This window comes from Varanus komodoensis, unplaced genomic scaffold (assembly GCF_004798865.1).
Source record: "Varanus komodoensis strain SLA01 unplaced genomic scaffold, ASM479886v1 scaffold22, whole genome shotgun sequence".
Lineage (NCBI taxonomy): Eukaryota > Metazoa > Chordata > Lepidosauria > Squamata > Varanidae > Varanus > Varanus komodoensis.
The window spans coordinates 360,984-377,219 of NW_025335606.1; the positions used below are offsets into that span (position 1 = coordinate 360,984).

At 50.3% G+C, this 16,236-nt stretch overlaps 1 protein-coding gene across 46 annotated transcripts in view; it reads right to left on the minus strand.

Moving 5' to 3' along the window:
* CELF4 (CUGBP Elav-like family member 4) overlaps window positions 1-16,236 on the minus strand; it is an 818,464-nt gene that overhangs the window by 27,088 nt on the left and 775,140 nt on the right. For 28 of the 46 annotated variants that reach the window (XM_044431420.1, XM_044431439.1, XM_044431416.1 and 25 more), the window contains 2 exons: window positions 3,376-3,523; window positions 2,562-2,711 (listed from right to left, as the gene is read on the minus strand). In XM_044431420.1, coding sequence (XP_044287355.1) covers window positions 2,562-2,711; window positions 3,376-3,523 — 298 coding nt within the window. The remainder of the gene's footprint in view (window positions 1-2,561; window positions 2,712-3,375; window positions 3,524-16,236) is intronic. The other 18 variants (XM_044431442.1, XM_044431421.1, XM_044431409.1 and 15 more) reach the window with 1 other exon arrangement.

The window sequence follows — 16,236 nt, forward strand, 5'->3', positions numbered from 1 at the left end:
ACTTCAACAAAAACCTGCAGAAACAGGACAGAATGAACCTTATGCAGGAAAAAAAAGGAGAAACTGAGAGGAGTCGGCCTTAGACTGATTCTAGCACAGTTTTTCCCAAGCTCGCAAGACCAGATAGTTGCGATGCCCGGTCCATGCTGGCTAGCCCTCTAACACCAAGCAAGGACCGCATCCAGAACTCTATGGGTGGCATGTCAAAAGTGGATGCTCCCGTTGGAAGATTGGTTGTGAGCCGTGAGTGAGAGAAGCCCTCTGGGCTGGGACTCTGCACCCTCTAGAGTTTGAGCAGTCCTCGGGCTGCCAGCGGCCCCCGGAGCTCGTGCCGTGGCATCACCTGGAATGCCACCTCCGCAAGGTCAGGATCAGACCGAATTGTGGTGCGGGCACGTGGGACCGCTCACCTCACCTCCTGCCTAAATCCAATTTAAACCACGCTCCCCAAGCCTAATCTACTTCCCAAGCCTAATCTATAATGATAATTATATCATTTGGTGCAACAAGCTTGCAAGAGGTCCTATGAAATTTATGTAGATTAAAATTCATAGGTGCCATACTACGGATTCCATATTATGAAGATTGATTAGGACAGCTGATGCAGTGATTAAAGAAGTGTGCGTTTACTGTTGTAATTAATTAGGCATTCAGACACAACAATTACTACAATAACGGAAAGAATGAGCTGAGCAGGCAGAAAGCGGTGACCTGCCGTCGGCTTTTTTGATGATCTCCCTTTGATTTCACCTGGGCCGTGGCCTGGGAGAAGGGCCGCCTGGCATTCTCGGAGTCCCAGCCCTCTTTCCCTTTTTGGTCAGCAAATCTTTCAGCTTTGGAGGCCAAATCTGCTTTTCCGGAAACTTTTCCAGGGGTTGGGTGCTCCTGGCTAGTGAGGGACTTCACGATGTATGCATAGGAATCCTTATCCTGAGGGGGACCCTGGGCCCATCTAGCCCTGGGTTGCCGACACGGACTGGCAGCAGCAGCTCTGCGACGTTTCTGGCTGGATCTCCCCCAGCCTTTCCTGGGAACTCTAGGGACTATAGCTGAGACCTTTCAGTGTGCTGGGACTGGCCTGATACTGAGTCAGACTTGTGGCCCATCTAGCCCTGTGTTGCCGACACGGACTGGCAGCAGCGGCTCCCCAGGTCTCATGCTGGGCTCTTTCCAGCCTTTGCCGGACAGGCCAGGGACTGAGCCTCGAACCTGGAGCCTGGCTGCACCACCGATCTGTGACTCCAGTGTGATGCTGGATGGCGAGTTCAGGCAGCCCCGCCTGAAGCCGCTGGGAGGTGCCAGGAAGCCTCTGAAGGACCTCCACTGGATGCCGGATGCTGGCCGGGCCGGGCCTGTGGCTGAGCCCAGCAGCTGCCATTACTGATGCTCAGGATTTATGCCCTGCCCTTTCGCTGCACTATTGGCAATTTTGCAAGTGCGCAAATCTCAGAGCAACGCAATGGATGGTCGACCTTTTGGAAGCAAGACACCGAAGGAGGGCGCACACAGGGCACATTCAGAACACGACACTCAAGCAGCAGCTTATCACGTGAACCAGCTCACGAGGAGTCTTCTGAACACACCGCTGCTGCTTGTTTTGACAGACCGAACATGCGCAACCCAGGCACGTTCACTTCCAAGCGGTTCCCACGCTCATTGGAATGCTGCTCCACAAGCTACGGGGTAGTTCCTGGACCCTCTGATTTTGGAAGATGTTTTCCATTAGATTTGCAATGAATAGAAGCCTCTGTGGCTGGACTACAGTGTCCATCATGCCTCACCATTGGCTATGCTGGCTAGGGCTGATGGGGCTTGCAGTCCTACAATGTCTGGAGGATCGTGCATTCTGCGCTGCTGCTGAAGGCCAAGTGCCACAGCAGACGCCGAGAAGGGGCAGGAAGAGGTGGTGACCATGGATTGGGGCCCCGATCAAGGCTCTTGCCCCAAGCGGATGGGGTAAAGAGGTCTCTAGAGCAGCTTCTTCTGCAGGACTATCATAAAATGGTTCTCAACTTAAATAGGGATTTTCCCAATGGCTTTTACAAACGCCACTGTAAGAATCTGATTTCAGGGCCGGAGAGCAAGTTTTGAAATTTGCAAAATATACCCAACCTAAAGCAGCAGATCGTCTCACCCACTGGACTGATCCAAGTCACCAGGGACCAAAGCATGGCTAGGAGACCTCAGCAGAGATGCCAGCACAGCGCCCTCCACACCTGGTTCCTAGACAAGCCGGCTGGTTGTGGGGAGTGGGGCAAGGGGAAGTTTCCCTTCTAGCAGACCCAAATATCTGTCGCCTCTGCCTTTGTTGAGTCAAGCTTTCAATGGAATTGTGTTCTATGAAATGCCATGAATTGCTTTGGGGACTCTGGTCAAATGGGATACTATTCCAAAATCAGTAAATGGGTCAACCAGCCAACCACCCAGACCATCAGACCCTGCCCAGACACATTGGAAGGCCCTCTTTCTGTCAGACACAAGAATTGGACAGAGCAGGACCCTGGTCTTGGGTTAGGTGCCATGGAAGTAGGAGGCTGGGGAAGCGAGGTGGCCCGACATACCTGGGTAAGGATGGATGCCATTGGCAAAGACAGCTTCTGCAGCGGGCTGCCCATTAGCCTGTGGCGGTAGGCCAGTGAAACCATTCACCCCAATGGGAGATGGGATGCTAGGCACGGCTGGTGCGGTGATGCCTGGAGGCGTGCTGCCACCTAGACGAGGAGGAGAAGAGAAAGAGCGTGCTGTGAGTCCTGCGTGTCGATGGCTCGCCTGCCCAGGCGAGTCCTCAGGGTCCACCCTGTGGCCTCCCGCCCCAGAGGTGCTTCCTCTGCACGTGGTTGCTTCTTGCGGCCGCCGGCTCTCAGATGCCCTTTGGGGCTGCACATCCCTTGGGAAAAGGCCAAGCTGCTCAGAGTATTTCCTGTTGCTCTGGAGGGAGCCTCACGCTGCCTGAAATCCCCGCATTAGCTGCCAAATTCAGTGAAGGGCTCACCTCCCCCACACGTTCCCACCTGGATCCTGAGGTCATTTTCAAGGGTCCTTCTCCGGGAGTCCCTCCCAAAGGAAGTGAGGTGGATGCTTTCCAGCGGGAGGTCAGGCAGGATGAGGTTCTGAGTGCCAGGCAACTGGTCTCATCCTGCTCCCCATTGCACAAAGAGTCCATGTGTAGACCCACATCTGTCAGAAACTCAGGTTCCTAGAACCATCAGGTTGGATGAGCCCATGGAGCTCATCCTGTCCAACCCCCTGCTCAGTTCTGCTGGAAAGGCACCAGAGCCTCTGGCGAGGAGAGCAGCCGCGTGCCGGACGGGTGTTTTCATGCGCCCAGCAGAAATGCGGGAGCCCCGAGCAGCCCCGGGGCTGCGGGGCCCTCACCTGAGGTGGGCGTCATGGGCGTGGCGGCCAGGCCGTTCATGTTGAGTGCCGCCATCTGCTGCATCTGAGCGGCAGCGAAGGCCGCCATGGGGTTCAGGTAGCCGCCTTGAGCCACGGAAGCCATGATCGCTGCCTGCTGCTGCATCAGCTGGAACAAAGAGAGCAGGAAAAAATATCACGCATTCACTGGCAAGGCCGCCGTGGCTGCTTTTGTGGCTGCCACGCCGGGCTTCCGCTGCTTTGGAGGGTATCCCATCTGGAAGGGTGCATCTCGACCAGCCTGCAAAGCAATGGGCTGCAAGTTTAGCTTTTAGCCTGACGAATTTAGCTTTTTAGCCCACAGCTCCGACGACTGGTAGCCCAGCCTTATGAAACTCATCTTTCTGTCTTTCTTTCTTTCTTTCTTTCTTTCTTTCTTTCTTTCTTTCTTTCTTATCACATTTATATCCTGTCTACACGAGAAAAATGTCCCAGGACAGCTTACAATACTACAACAATTAAAACAACAACAAATAGCAAGAATTATAACAGTTAATAACAGCAAATGACCACCATCAACAGCAAAAACATGTCTTTAAAAATCCAAATCCAAATCAACAACAGAAGCAAAACCAAAAATAAAAAGCAAAGCAAAACAAAAATAAAAAACAAAAACTGACTGTGGCTGTTAAAACCAATTAAAATTTCTAATTCTTAGAATGACGGGAAAATAAAAAGGTCATTCAGACCTTCTGGGTAAGTAACCCAAAGTGTAAGGATTTAAGAGAGACTTTTCTTGGATTGCAATAGCCACCCAAGAAAATTTTATTTCTTTATTTCATTATTTATGAAACGCTTTTCTATCCCGTCGCCTACAGAATTTCTTGGGACGGCTAACAATAAATAAACAGAACAGCCTCACAGCATCTGACCATGGTATACTAAAACCCCAATTAAAATCAATTAAACATTAAAATAATGGGAAAATAAAAAGGGTTTTGCATGACACCAAAAAGAATATAACGTTGGTGCCAGGAGAACCTCTCAAATCAAAATGTAAAAGAAAAAGGTACATGTACAGATCAAGAGGACCAGACGGATGCCCAGGAGGAATCCACGACACAACGGAAGAGAACGCAGCATATCCAGGCGGCAGTTCCCAGTTAAAACCACTCAAAAGCATCGCCGGCGATCGTCTCCCTTTCCTCAAAGAAGAGCTTCCCCTGGCCAGCACCCTTGCGCTTGCATGCCGACTGCGGCATATATGGAAATGGTCGCTCGCCGGGAACAAGAGGGGTCCCACAGAGCTGCAGCCGCAGGAACGTAGGTCAACTGAGTTCTCGCATCAACTTTGGCAACCTATTTCAGGACTGCCTACTGCTTCCGCAGTGGCAGGGCTTCCGACAGGGGCCTCTTTTCCAATGGGACCTAAGCCCTCGTTTGCCTGAAGGCTTTCTGCAGTTTACGTGGGACAAAGGAGGCCAATTTCCAGGCATAATACTAGCAAAATAATGCTATTATTAATGCTAGAGGATATTTGTGAACACAGATATGGGATCGGAAACACTGGTAGTGTTCAGAAATCAGCGCTTGGGCTGGGGCCCACTTGCCCTGTGCTTAAAATGGACCATCTTGGATAACAGCAATTTAGAGACAGCTTTCGATGTGAAATAAGCTGAGCTAAAAATCGTCAGAGGGTTCAATTCTGTCTCCTGTGGCTTGGAGAGTGGCAATGCTTTTTAAGGTGCTCTGTGACCCTACAGAGCATCTGAGGGGCGACAGGATATCTTGGATTCCCAGGTCTGAGGGCAGAAAAGTGCTGAATTCAGTATCGTAAGTCTTTAAACCGCTTACTGCCAAACCTGTCTGAGTTATGAAATGAGGTTGCTTTCAATGCAATAAGCAAAAAGGATAATTATTGTCCAAACGACATCAGCATTGTTTCTTTCTTTCATTTGCTGCTGCAAAAACACGCTGAACCAAGGTGGAGGCATGCGCCTCTAATGCCTCACTCTGCTAATTAATATTTTATTCCGCTGATTAAAACTGGCTCCTCTCAGTTAACTAAAGTTTTAGTTGATTTGTCTATTATTCCTGGTAAAATTGCATCCCTGTGTGAACAGGTTGCCTTGGGCCTGGAGGAAGGGAAGGAGGGGCTGCAAGGGGCATTTTGTGAGCAGCTGTGTCACCGCAGCCAAGGGGAACCAGCTGAAGAACCGCAGCATCCATGGGCCGTCCCTTGTTGGCCAGGAGACGACCGTTATGAGATGCAACGGTCTCACTCTTCAGTAGAATCGAGGCTGGTTCTTTCCCGCATGGGATAGATTCCCCTTCTTCCAAGCAAAGCTTGTGTCTGGGATCCCATCTGGGAACAACTTGTGATCCCTCCTGTGGCTTCATAAATTGCCCTGAGTACCCACAGCTGCCGGAACAGCCATCACAGATCTGTCTCCGCCCAGGCTGGGATGGCAAAGCCGGGGGCCAAGCCTGAGGTGCTCCATGGATCCTGCAGGAGGCAGCAAGGTTGCGGAAGATGGCTGGGCTCCAGGCTGCATGTGGAAGAAGCCAAGTTCTCCTCCAGTGCTGGGCGGGGAAGCCAAGGCTTGCAAGAAGCAGGCCAAGGATGGGTGGTGAGAGGAAGGCTGCATCTCCCTGTTCTGAGGCTCAGGGACTGGGCAAGGCGACTCCCCTGGGGCTGGCAGCAGGTGTGCTAACCTCCACATTGGGCAAAGAGGACTTGGGGAGTCGCGGTCCGAGCCACAGGCAAATGGTTTTGCTGCCAGCCTCGGGGACAGGCATTCCAGTGCTTGAGAACCTTTCCTGGATGGCTGCACAAGCTGCACCCCCAAATGGAGCGATGACAGGAGGAGGAGGAGAACGGTCTCGCTCTTTCTCAGCGTTGCAAAAGACATGCCTGGGCAGAGCCCGGTCCCTGACTGGCAGACTGCGCTTGCCTGATGTCTGCTCCTGTCAAGACCTAAAGGCGTTGCAAGCAGGGGGGTGAGCAGAAGCAGAGTCAGCCTTGGTACAACTCTCCAAATCCTGTCTGGACGCTCGCTCTAATTCATGCCTGCATCAGAGTGTACTCCTTGCTTTTTCCTTTTTGCAGGACTATTTTGTGCATTTTCACATGCTGTGTGTATCTTTGTATTACATGCGTTCTACTCCTTTTGATTAAAGCATGTTTCCAGTCATTTCTCAAAAGTATGTTTTTTTCAGAAGGGGGCACATTTGTCAAATCTGCGTATACTGTGCAATAGATTTATTTGGGATTGCAAATTTCTTTGCAAGCTCAGAAATGTGCAGGCTTTAATGGCAGATAGTGTTCAATTATGTGATCTGTTCAGGAGGTGCAAGCTGGGTAAATTATGAAAAAATAAATGGATCGAAACAAATTTCTCCATCTCAAATCACAACCCCGCCCACTTTTATATAACTGCACACCTTATGCCTGAGACCAGAGAGACAGAAAATTATGGATCCTTCTCTCATAGAAATATCTATGCAACAGTCTCCAAGAACTAGTGGTCCTAGCCCATCAGGAACCACTGGTGGTCCTAGCCCATCAGGAACCACTGGTGGTTCTAGCCAATCAGGGACCATTGGATTCAGCCAATACTCCAGTCCCTTTGCCCTTCTTATTCCTATGAAACCAGATGTGAGCCAAACAGAGTGCTGGACTTAGACTGGAGGGGTCTTGGGTTCAAATCCCCTTTCTCAGGAAACTCTGTCCCTGGATGGTCTTGGCTGAGTTATCTACCTCTCAGTCTTATCTAATTCACTGGGTTGTTGAAAAGCTAGCATGAGATAAGCTTTCCTGCAGAGGAAAGGGGAAAGGAGACACATGTCGCAGAGCAGTGCTACACCTGGGGTCTCTCTGAGCCCAGAAATTCCTGTGGGGGGGTGGTTTGGTGAGTTTCCACCTCATTTCCTGAGGGTTCAACCCTATGTATGCTTAGACAAAAAGTCCCACAGTTTCTAGCGGGTTGTGAGCTGTGGGACTTTTTCTGCCCAAGCATGCATAGGATCGTCCCCTCAGGGAATTACATATCCACGGGAAGAGGAAGGGCCACTAGGCAGCTTGAAATGCCTGCCTTCTGTTCAGGGAAAGGATGAAGTGCTGCCTGCAGGGCAGAGGCTGAGTGAAGATGGTCCGTTTGCTCAAACGTGCCACTTCGTTTGCAGGTGGGGAACATGTGTGTGAGCGAGGGTGGGGACCGTTTGCCAAAATATTCCGAGAAATTTCAGTCCGGCTTTCTGGGGAAGAGGAACCAATGGCTGTGAGTTATGTACCCCATGCTCAGGGACAGTGGATCTTGGGTTTTCATACTGAGTGAGAAATGCCTGCCACTTTTAGGGCTGGGCTGATGAGGTCCCTGGAGCCTTCAGGACCCACAGAAACCTTTCAGCGATTTTTCAAGAGTGGCTGTGAAAGGGGGACAGAAGTGTCCACCGGAGTGTGGGGCGGCCCACTCTGGGAAGGGACTTAAGGGGGAAGGAATGATTTCGAAGTGCCCAGGCAGTGGGGCTGAGGATGCTCTGTATGGGTTTTGCGGGGTTTCTTGATCCCCGGGGACCACTTGCACCCATCTGCAGTGAGGTCAACATGAAAGCCCTCTGCGATGTCACTGTGTCGCCAAAGCTGATTGTCTTGGTGATGCCTGGAAAGCCAGGAGCCATGCAGGGAAGGGGAAGTGCTTCTGCCTCGAACAGCATCCAACAGATACTTTAAATGCAAACAAAAATAAATAAGTATGGGAAAGCAGAACAATCACAAAAATAGAAGGGAATTGGGGCTGTGTGTTGGAGTGGCAATAAAAGGGAAGTATTGCCCATTTTGGGTTGTTTTCACCTAGGGAACCTTTGGCCCTGCCCCTGAAAACCCATTTCCACCCCAGACTCGCTGCCGCTTTTGTGTCCCCCTGTGGGAACTCCCAGAGTGGTTGGCTGCCCACTGTCCAGATCAGAATACTGGGCTAGCTGGACCCCTGTTCTGACTCAGCAAAGCCGTTTTTACATTCTCTGATCCTCTCCTGCGATGTTTATTCCTCCAAGATTTGTGCCGTGTAAACAGGCTGAGCTCCTCATAGCTTTCTTCTCCATCACAAGTGCTAAATATTCTTCGTGACTGCGCCCCCCAGTGGAGACTCCTGGAATTTAATCTGCTCTGAAATCCTGTTTAATCTTTCTCCAGCTTTGCTCGTTGTATCCAGCATCACCTCCTACTGTATGTTGTGACATTGGAAGAAGTGTGCATGCAAGAAGAGGGTCTTTGCCCATCTAAAAAGCAGATTACAAGTTATGGCGGCTGGGCTTTGGAGAATAAATTGGTTGGTGTCTCCCCAACATTTTGGACTATAGACTCCAGAAACCTCAGCCGGAACGGCCAGTGGTCCAGGATTGTGAGAATTTCAGTTCAAAACATTGGGAAAAGTTCCGGGTTCCCTACCCCTGCATTGGATGAACTAAGTGGAAAGCATTTTGACTGATCAAAAGATGGTCCTTTTCAATCTGGCAGCATATTTACGCTTTTTAAAAGCATGAGAACTTATTATAAATGCAGGGAGCTCCACAAAATCATTCCCTCCTTTACATTTGTGTGAGAGAATGGCGGGGTGCTTCCTTAAGGGGGAGATTGCTGAAAAGTATGCGTGCTTTGTCTAAAAACGGGCAAATTCGCCTCAATGCAGAGCATGCCTTTCTCTCATAGGCAAATGTATGCTACTTCAATCCATGCATTCACAAATGATTGGACTAGCAAGTCTTGAGCTGAATGAGAGTCCAAGTAAAAAGTACCCAGTGCAGGCAAAGTCAGAAGAAGAGGTGTTCCTGAGAGGCAGGACAGTGTGGCTTATTTTCCTGGCTTGGTGTCCAAACAGGCTGAAAGTATTTGCCAGTTACTACGAGTGAGGCTGTAGCTTCCTAGAGTCTCATTGTAGGTCAGCCGGACTGAGCACACGTTGGTGTGAAAGGGTCCCTTTCAAAAGGGGATCTCAGGGGGTTTGTGTGATAGTGTGCAAATAAGTGCTTTGGAAAATCGAGGTGTCAGATCGCAGGAACAAATTTGCTACCTGCATCAGTTAAGAAGAGGCAGGAGGTGCACCCCCCAAAGCAGTCCCCGAGCCCCCCAAATCAACACGGGCATGCTTTGCACCCAAGCCCCCGCTTTGCTTAAATTCTCTGGGCGTCAAGGCCCAAAGAGGGGCAGGCAGAAGGGGTCGTGGCCACCCTCTGTCTGCCCTCCCGCAACCTGCAGGCGGCTGCTGCGCCTGGTCCCTCCACCGCCTCTCCACGAATTCCCCTCACACACGGCTCCTGCATTGTGTTTTCTCGTGCAAAAAGAAAAAAAAAAGTCCTCAGATCTGCTCGAAATGAAAGTGCTAAAGAAAAAGCCGGACCTTGCTATGATTTCCTGTATCTTCGCACACATCATCCGGGTGTCAAGGTGGCGGCTTCTTGTTTGATGGTTAATTAGCCTTTCTTACTGCACGCAGCGCCAGACACTTTCACATTTTAATTAGCGATTTACTCTTCTTTGTAATTACTGATGGAGTGATTAGAAGCCCTTTTCTATTGCGGCACAATAGCGGTGTCCCTCGTCCCCCCCCTCCCCGCTTTTAAAGAGCACACCGGTTCATCCTGCTTGCTTGGAGTTTGTTCTCCGGATTAGACAATGAGCAGGTGCCTCGGTAAAGCACACCAAGGAAAGGGAGTGGGGAGCGAACGGCTTTTGTCTGCGCTCTGCATCGCACCGCGGCTGGCCCACGGCTTGGGCCAGGAGGGGGAACGGGGTGGGGGCTGCTGGAAAGGGGCCGCAGGTGGGTGCGAGAGCCCTTGCGGTGCAGCCCCAGTGCCGGCCTGCAGTCTGGGCTCTCTGGCGGAAAGATTGTGGACCAGCTTGTGCAGAGCGACTCATATCTCGGCTCCTGGAGAGAGGAGGGGGCACCTCTCTGTGCCAACAGTATAGAAGGCGCCACAGGCTCAGGTCTGCCTTTCAGCCCTTTGCAGACTCATAAAGGAGAATGGTGAAGGCCAGCCTTGCACGGCTGTGATAGAGACCCGCAGGGATGGGGGAAACCCTTTCCGAATCTGTCTCTCCAAGCATTCATGGGCTTCCTCTGGTGCTTGGCCTGGACATCCAAAGCACCGGTCAAGGTCCAGCTGCACACCCAGCACCCTCCTTCATCAGCAGCAGCCCAAAAGAAAGCTGTATCTGGCGTGAGAGAGAGACACGGCCCGCACAGCAGTTAGGGGGCGGCTCTCCTGAGGGGTGTCCCACACCCACATGCCCAATGACCGGCCTTCTTCGGCACAAGGATCTCCATCCCTGCTGAGAGCTCCATGAAGACTGGGCATGGGGATCCCACGGCCTGGGATTTCCAGGATCCCAGACTTGGGGCGTCCCAAAGCAGACCAGAATCTGGGGGCCAAGCCCAGGGATTCCAGCAAATTCTGAACCGCACGTGGATTCCGCACACATTCCTAGAGATGTGAGGTGGATAACTCTGTCAGTGTTGTTTCCTTTCAGTTTCTTGTTTTTTCCAGAGGCTCATTTGGTTCCTCTGGAACGTTGAGAATTTCGCCAATCATAACAGACAATGTTTGTCCTATGTAGAGTAAAACCACTGAAACGATTGGGAATGAAGTGTGACTGAAGTCTCATTCATTCCAGTGGGTCTACTCTGTGTAGGGCTCACATTGGATACAATCCTTCAGTTCATTCTGAACTGAGGTTTTCTTCCCTTCTGAAAGTTTGCTGAAACAGTGTGTGCATTTCTTCGGAAACCAACATTTCTGTAGACACATTTGCCTAATGCCCACATTGCTCAGCACAAATTTTCTTAAGCGAATGCAGTTTTAATGTTATCTTTGCTAATACTGGCCTTTCTGTGCACTTCTGCTATTATATGTATTTCCATATGCAAAAGTAGTGCAAATTCCAAAGAGTAATGGGATTTCAGTTCACATACTGGAAATGCAAGGCACATGTAGAAGGGCTAAGGAAATGATCCTATGGCTCCCAAACAAAATTTAAGGGGCCCTAGGGAGGGCAGATTCCCAGCTCCAGTGAGATGCAGCCCTCCAGCCTCAGGGCAAGAAGCTGGAGCTCCACCTCCTAGTGGCTGGTATGAGGAACTGCATCAACTACTCTCTGAAGTTGGAAAAGCAACCTTGGAAAATAGTTAGAGGAGCTAGAAAGAGGGTGGGTGGGTGGGGGGGGGGGAATGGGAGCCCCCAGGGTATGAGGAAGGCACTTCCTTCACTAGATGGATGAACAAGCCAGGTTGTGAAAGGACAGGGCAGGAGGATGGAGAGGAGAAAGTACTCTTTGCCACTTGGCTTTGGATAACTGCACCCCGCAAGTCCAGGCATCCAGACAGGCTGTACCTGAGCATCAGGATGTTTGCATTAAAATGTGAATTAGCACTATGAGGAGCTGCTAGTCACTGCTTGGAACCATGAGGACTAGGAACTGTTTTACTAAGGGAGAAGGATCTTCTCCAGTCCCTTATGCCTGCGTTCAGGGAGCTTTCTGCAGTGCAGAGTGATGGGTTGGGAAGGAGCGAGCCCACTCAAGGGCACAAATGCCCCGGCATGACTGAGCTGTGCTTTTAGGGGTGGGTGGATCAGTCCCCCAGCAGCCCAGACCAGTTTTGCCTGTGCCGACTCTCCAACGGGGGAGGGAGGCAGCAGAGAACACCTCTTGCCCTGGAAGGAGGCTGGTTTTGGCAAGGGCTGTTCTTCCTTTAGTGGATCATGGGCTGGGAGCCGAATGAGGACTGGCACGTGCTGAAGACGTTGGGACGGGAAGCGCCACATCCTGGGAAGCCAGAAAGAATTATGAAGAAGGGAGCTGGCCCTTGGAATGCACCTCTGGGAAGATTTATGGCAGGTGAGGTGGCTTCTCCGAGGGTCACGGCTGGCTCCTGTAAAACTCCCGGCGCATGTTTCGGTTTGACAGAAGGCCATGAAAAGCCACATGCTGCCGCAGCCTCGCGTTTGCCTGCCTGTGAGGAGGGGGCCATGAATGTCTCATTGATTCTATTACCCTCCCCGCAACTACCTTAAGCGCATAAGCTGGTGAGAAAATTGTGCCAGGTTGGGCAAACATCCACGGATCAGAGCACTCTTTCTCCACAGCGGTTGGGAAGATGCAACTGGCAAGCCGAAGCAGAATCCAGTTGGCCAGTTGGAGAAGATTTTGGTGGTCTTCTCCAACCCAGCGTGCTAACCTCCCACTGCTTTAGACTGCCGCTCCCATGAGCTCCCTCCAGCACGACCATTGAGGGGAACTGCAGTCCAACGTATCTGGAAACCATCAGCTCGGAGAGAGTTGGACTGGGGCGTTGAAACGGTCCCTTTCTTGGACCCTTCTAAAGAAGAAGCACCTGGTTCTTCACCTCTTGATGCACACCGCATCGGTTTCATGCCAGTTGTGCATCCGTTCACCAGCCCTGGGTTGCCATAGAGATCGGAGGCCACATCCAGTGTCAGCCTAGCATTAAGATGGGCCTCCAGAGCCTCCAGGTGTGTGCAAGGCGCTGCAGGATTGTGGCCATTGTTTAGAAATCACTTTAACCCTCGTGGTCTCTCCTCACAGTTGTGGGAATTATACTTGAGTGGAGTGCCAAGAGTTCTGTGGTGGAGCCTGAACTACAACCTCCAGTATCCCTCTAGAAGTGGGAGAAAGGCTACCAGTCTGTGCTGGGGCACCCAAATGATGGTGCCCACACAGGGCACGGAAGTGAGGGCTGTGAGGCAACTGGTCACCCTCAGGATTGCTGAGCACCAGCTGCCAGCAGCCCAAGCCTGCACGGACAACAGCGGCAACATCTGGAAGGCCACCGCTTCCCCAGCTGTGCCGCAGCTGTTTTGCTCCTCCGCTTTGTGTCTCAATGCAGGGGTGGGCACTTCCTTTCAACTTTCATTCTGTGGTGTAGTCTTCCTTCCTTCCTTCCTTCCTTCCTTCCTTCCTTCCTTCCTTCCTTCCAGCCAGCCTTCTCTCCCCGCATCCTTCCCAGAGATATTGCAATTGTTAAGGAAGCCACTGCAACAAAGCTGCTGACCTCATAACAGGGAAATCAATCACCCCTGAGACAATGGCTGATCTGCGCTTCATAAGAAGCCATTTGAAATGTAAATCTGCTAATTTATATGTATAGATGCAAATGTAGAAACAATTACTCTACTGTAAGCAGAAATACAATACATCTGGTGGTGAAGAGGGAGGCCAGGGGATCTTTGAGCTTGCTGCTGACTATTCATGGGCAACCTCAAGGGCTTTGCTCTCCTTTCTGATAGTGCTTGACCTTTCAGCTGGACTTGGACTGGGCTGCTCTTCAATTAGAAGAAGCCCTCCGATAGCGGATTGTCCTCTGGTAGCTCTTCAGAGAGATGGCTGTCTGTCGGCTCAGGCATATGGCCGCTCCGCAGGCTGCTGGGGAGAGAGGGGGCCACCTGACCTCACCTCCATGAGGGGATCCCATGGATCGAAGAGTTCCCACCTCAAGAACAACCAGCTGAGATCCACCCAGGTGTGGTGGTGCCTTATTGATGCCCCCAGTTTGGTTAGTGCTCCTTCTGTGAGCACTGAGCATCATGCTTACAATGCATAATTCTGCCTTGCTTTTTCCCCTCAATGAGGCTTAATCAGAAAATCACACCAGGCAACCTGATCTTGGGCAGGATTTTGCTGGCTGAGGCCTCCATGTCCCCTTGAAGGGCAACATTTTGTATGACCTGATGTGCTGCATAAACACTAAGGAATTCATTCTGCCTCGACTGCTGGCACGGGGGAGCTTGTTGTCACAGTCCAGTCTTTGGGAATCTCCAAACCTTTATCATGTGGAGGGGACCAGCCCTTACCACACAGGGGGCGGAAGAGCGAGGGCTGTTGGCGCAACCTGCAAGGGAGTCAAATCGGTTCAAGTTCCTAGGACTCCAATCCATGAATTCAGCAGTGGATTGGCTTTTCTTGAGTTGAACTGATCCCAGAGATCTTTGGACCCCTTTCCCTTTCTGCAGCTTTATTCAAATTCAGTCATAGAAGAATATGGAAAAGCAACAACAACCCACCAATCAGAAATGCATATTTTCTCCATAGGTTACAGTGGGATTATACTGTAAGAATATGTATTTTCAGGACAGCAAATTTCCATGACTGTGAATTTGTGCAAATACATATGATAGCAAAATATGATGCTGTTAATGGGCAGATGATGGCATGACTGGTGCCCAGCAATCTGAGAAGTGCACATGGGATGGATTTTACAACAGCCATGAATTCCTGGCAAGAGCATTGAAGTGCTTGGACAGATGTGGAACAGGAAGGGGGACTGGTCAAACTTCTGGGACCTGTTTGATAGCATTATTTTCCTACTTGTTTCTTTAAGGCAAGTTCAGGTGGAGAAAAAGGGATGAGAATAGACATACAGGTAATATCAGAACCCCGAAGTCGAGCTTAAAGCAAATGGATCTTCGTTCGGCAATTTCAGTATAGGCATGGAGCTCATGATCTGGACTGGGTTCATTGTAGATGGGAAAAGTTTACCCCCCGCCCCCTACTAGGATCCTAATACAAATAGAAAAACACATGTGCTTATTCTGGAGCAGAAAAAGACGTAGCAGCTAACTGCATCTTTAAGGTCATAAAGGATTTGGCTGTTATAAATAAATAGTCTTGTGCTTGCGTCAGAATCGTAGCTGAGATGAATATTCCCCAGGACTCAAAATTGGCCAAATGCTGAGTGGAAATTTTCAAAATGAGAATTATCAGTTTTTAATTGAAAGTTTGACCTGCAAATGCCAGATCTGCATCTTTCATGTGGATTTGCACCTTTTCATGCTGTGTGGTGTGCCAGGAAATCTCACCATGTGTAAACTTTTCAAATAATGTTGGATATAAAATACCACCCAACACTGTCAAATCATAATAAGATCAAATTCTGACAGCTTTTAAATACTATCCTCTTTGAAAGGTGATATCATATGATAGTAAATATTTATATTAAATATGAAGTGGTGAAACAAGAGAACGATACAGGAAATGCAAAGCATATTTAGAGAAGAGCTGGGGAATATTCCGCAATGAAAGACCCAAAGAACCATTTCAAGGAGAGGATTCATTTCTGCTCTGACTTGTTCCCAAACACAAGCCTGTAAACATTTGCACACAGCAGGGGCAAAGGGTGGAGGGATTTAAACTGTGCCCCTCTGCCCCCCCCCCACAACCCGTGGGCAGACAAGATCAAGAGCATCATTCTTCAGGGCGATCCAAGGTGCTTGAAAATCCATTCAGTTTTTCAAAGGACCCGCATCTTCATTGGCCACAAGGGTGGAGGCTGTTCTCCATACTGCCCCAAACACACCTGGATCCAATCCAGGATATCGGAGGCAAAGCCCCAGCCAAATGGTGCTCCCGAAGAGGTGGAGCGCACCCACCCCTCTTCTATCAACGGAGCAGTTCTGCTCCCCTTCTTGCTCTTTTGTGGCATCTTTGCTTTTATGCAGTCACGCCTGCAGTTCTTCCCCCTTCTGCAGTGAAAGAACTACCACTCCGATCTACCCAAACACGATGCTCCCTCTCTGGGGCCGTCCGCCAAGTGCCAGCCCCACGAGAGGCTCAGCAGCTGGCAACTAGAGGCAGGGCCTCTTCTGTGGTGGCTCCACATCTTTGGAACAACCTCTGTGCTGGGGCCCACCTAGTGTCAGATTTGCCATTTTTTCAGTGCCAGATCGAGAGGACCTTCTATGTGGTGGCCTAAACAAGTTCTTCTTTATCATCCAGGGGCATGAGGGGGTTATTCTGCTGATTCCTTTTCTTGTCAAGTCTTTTAATTGCATTTTAATGTATTTTTGAGCTACTTAAAATTAATTTTAACT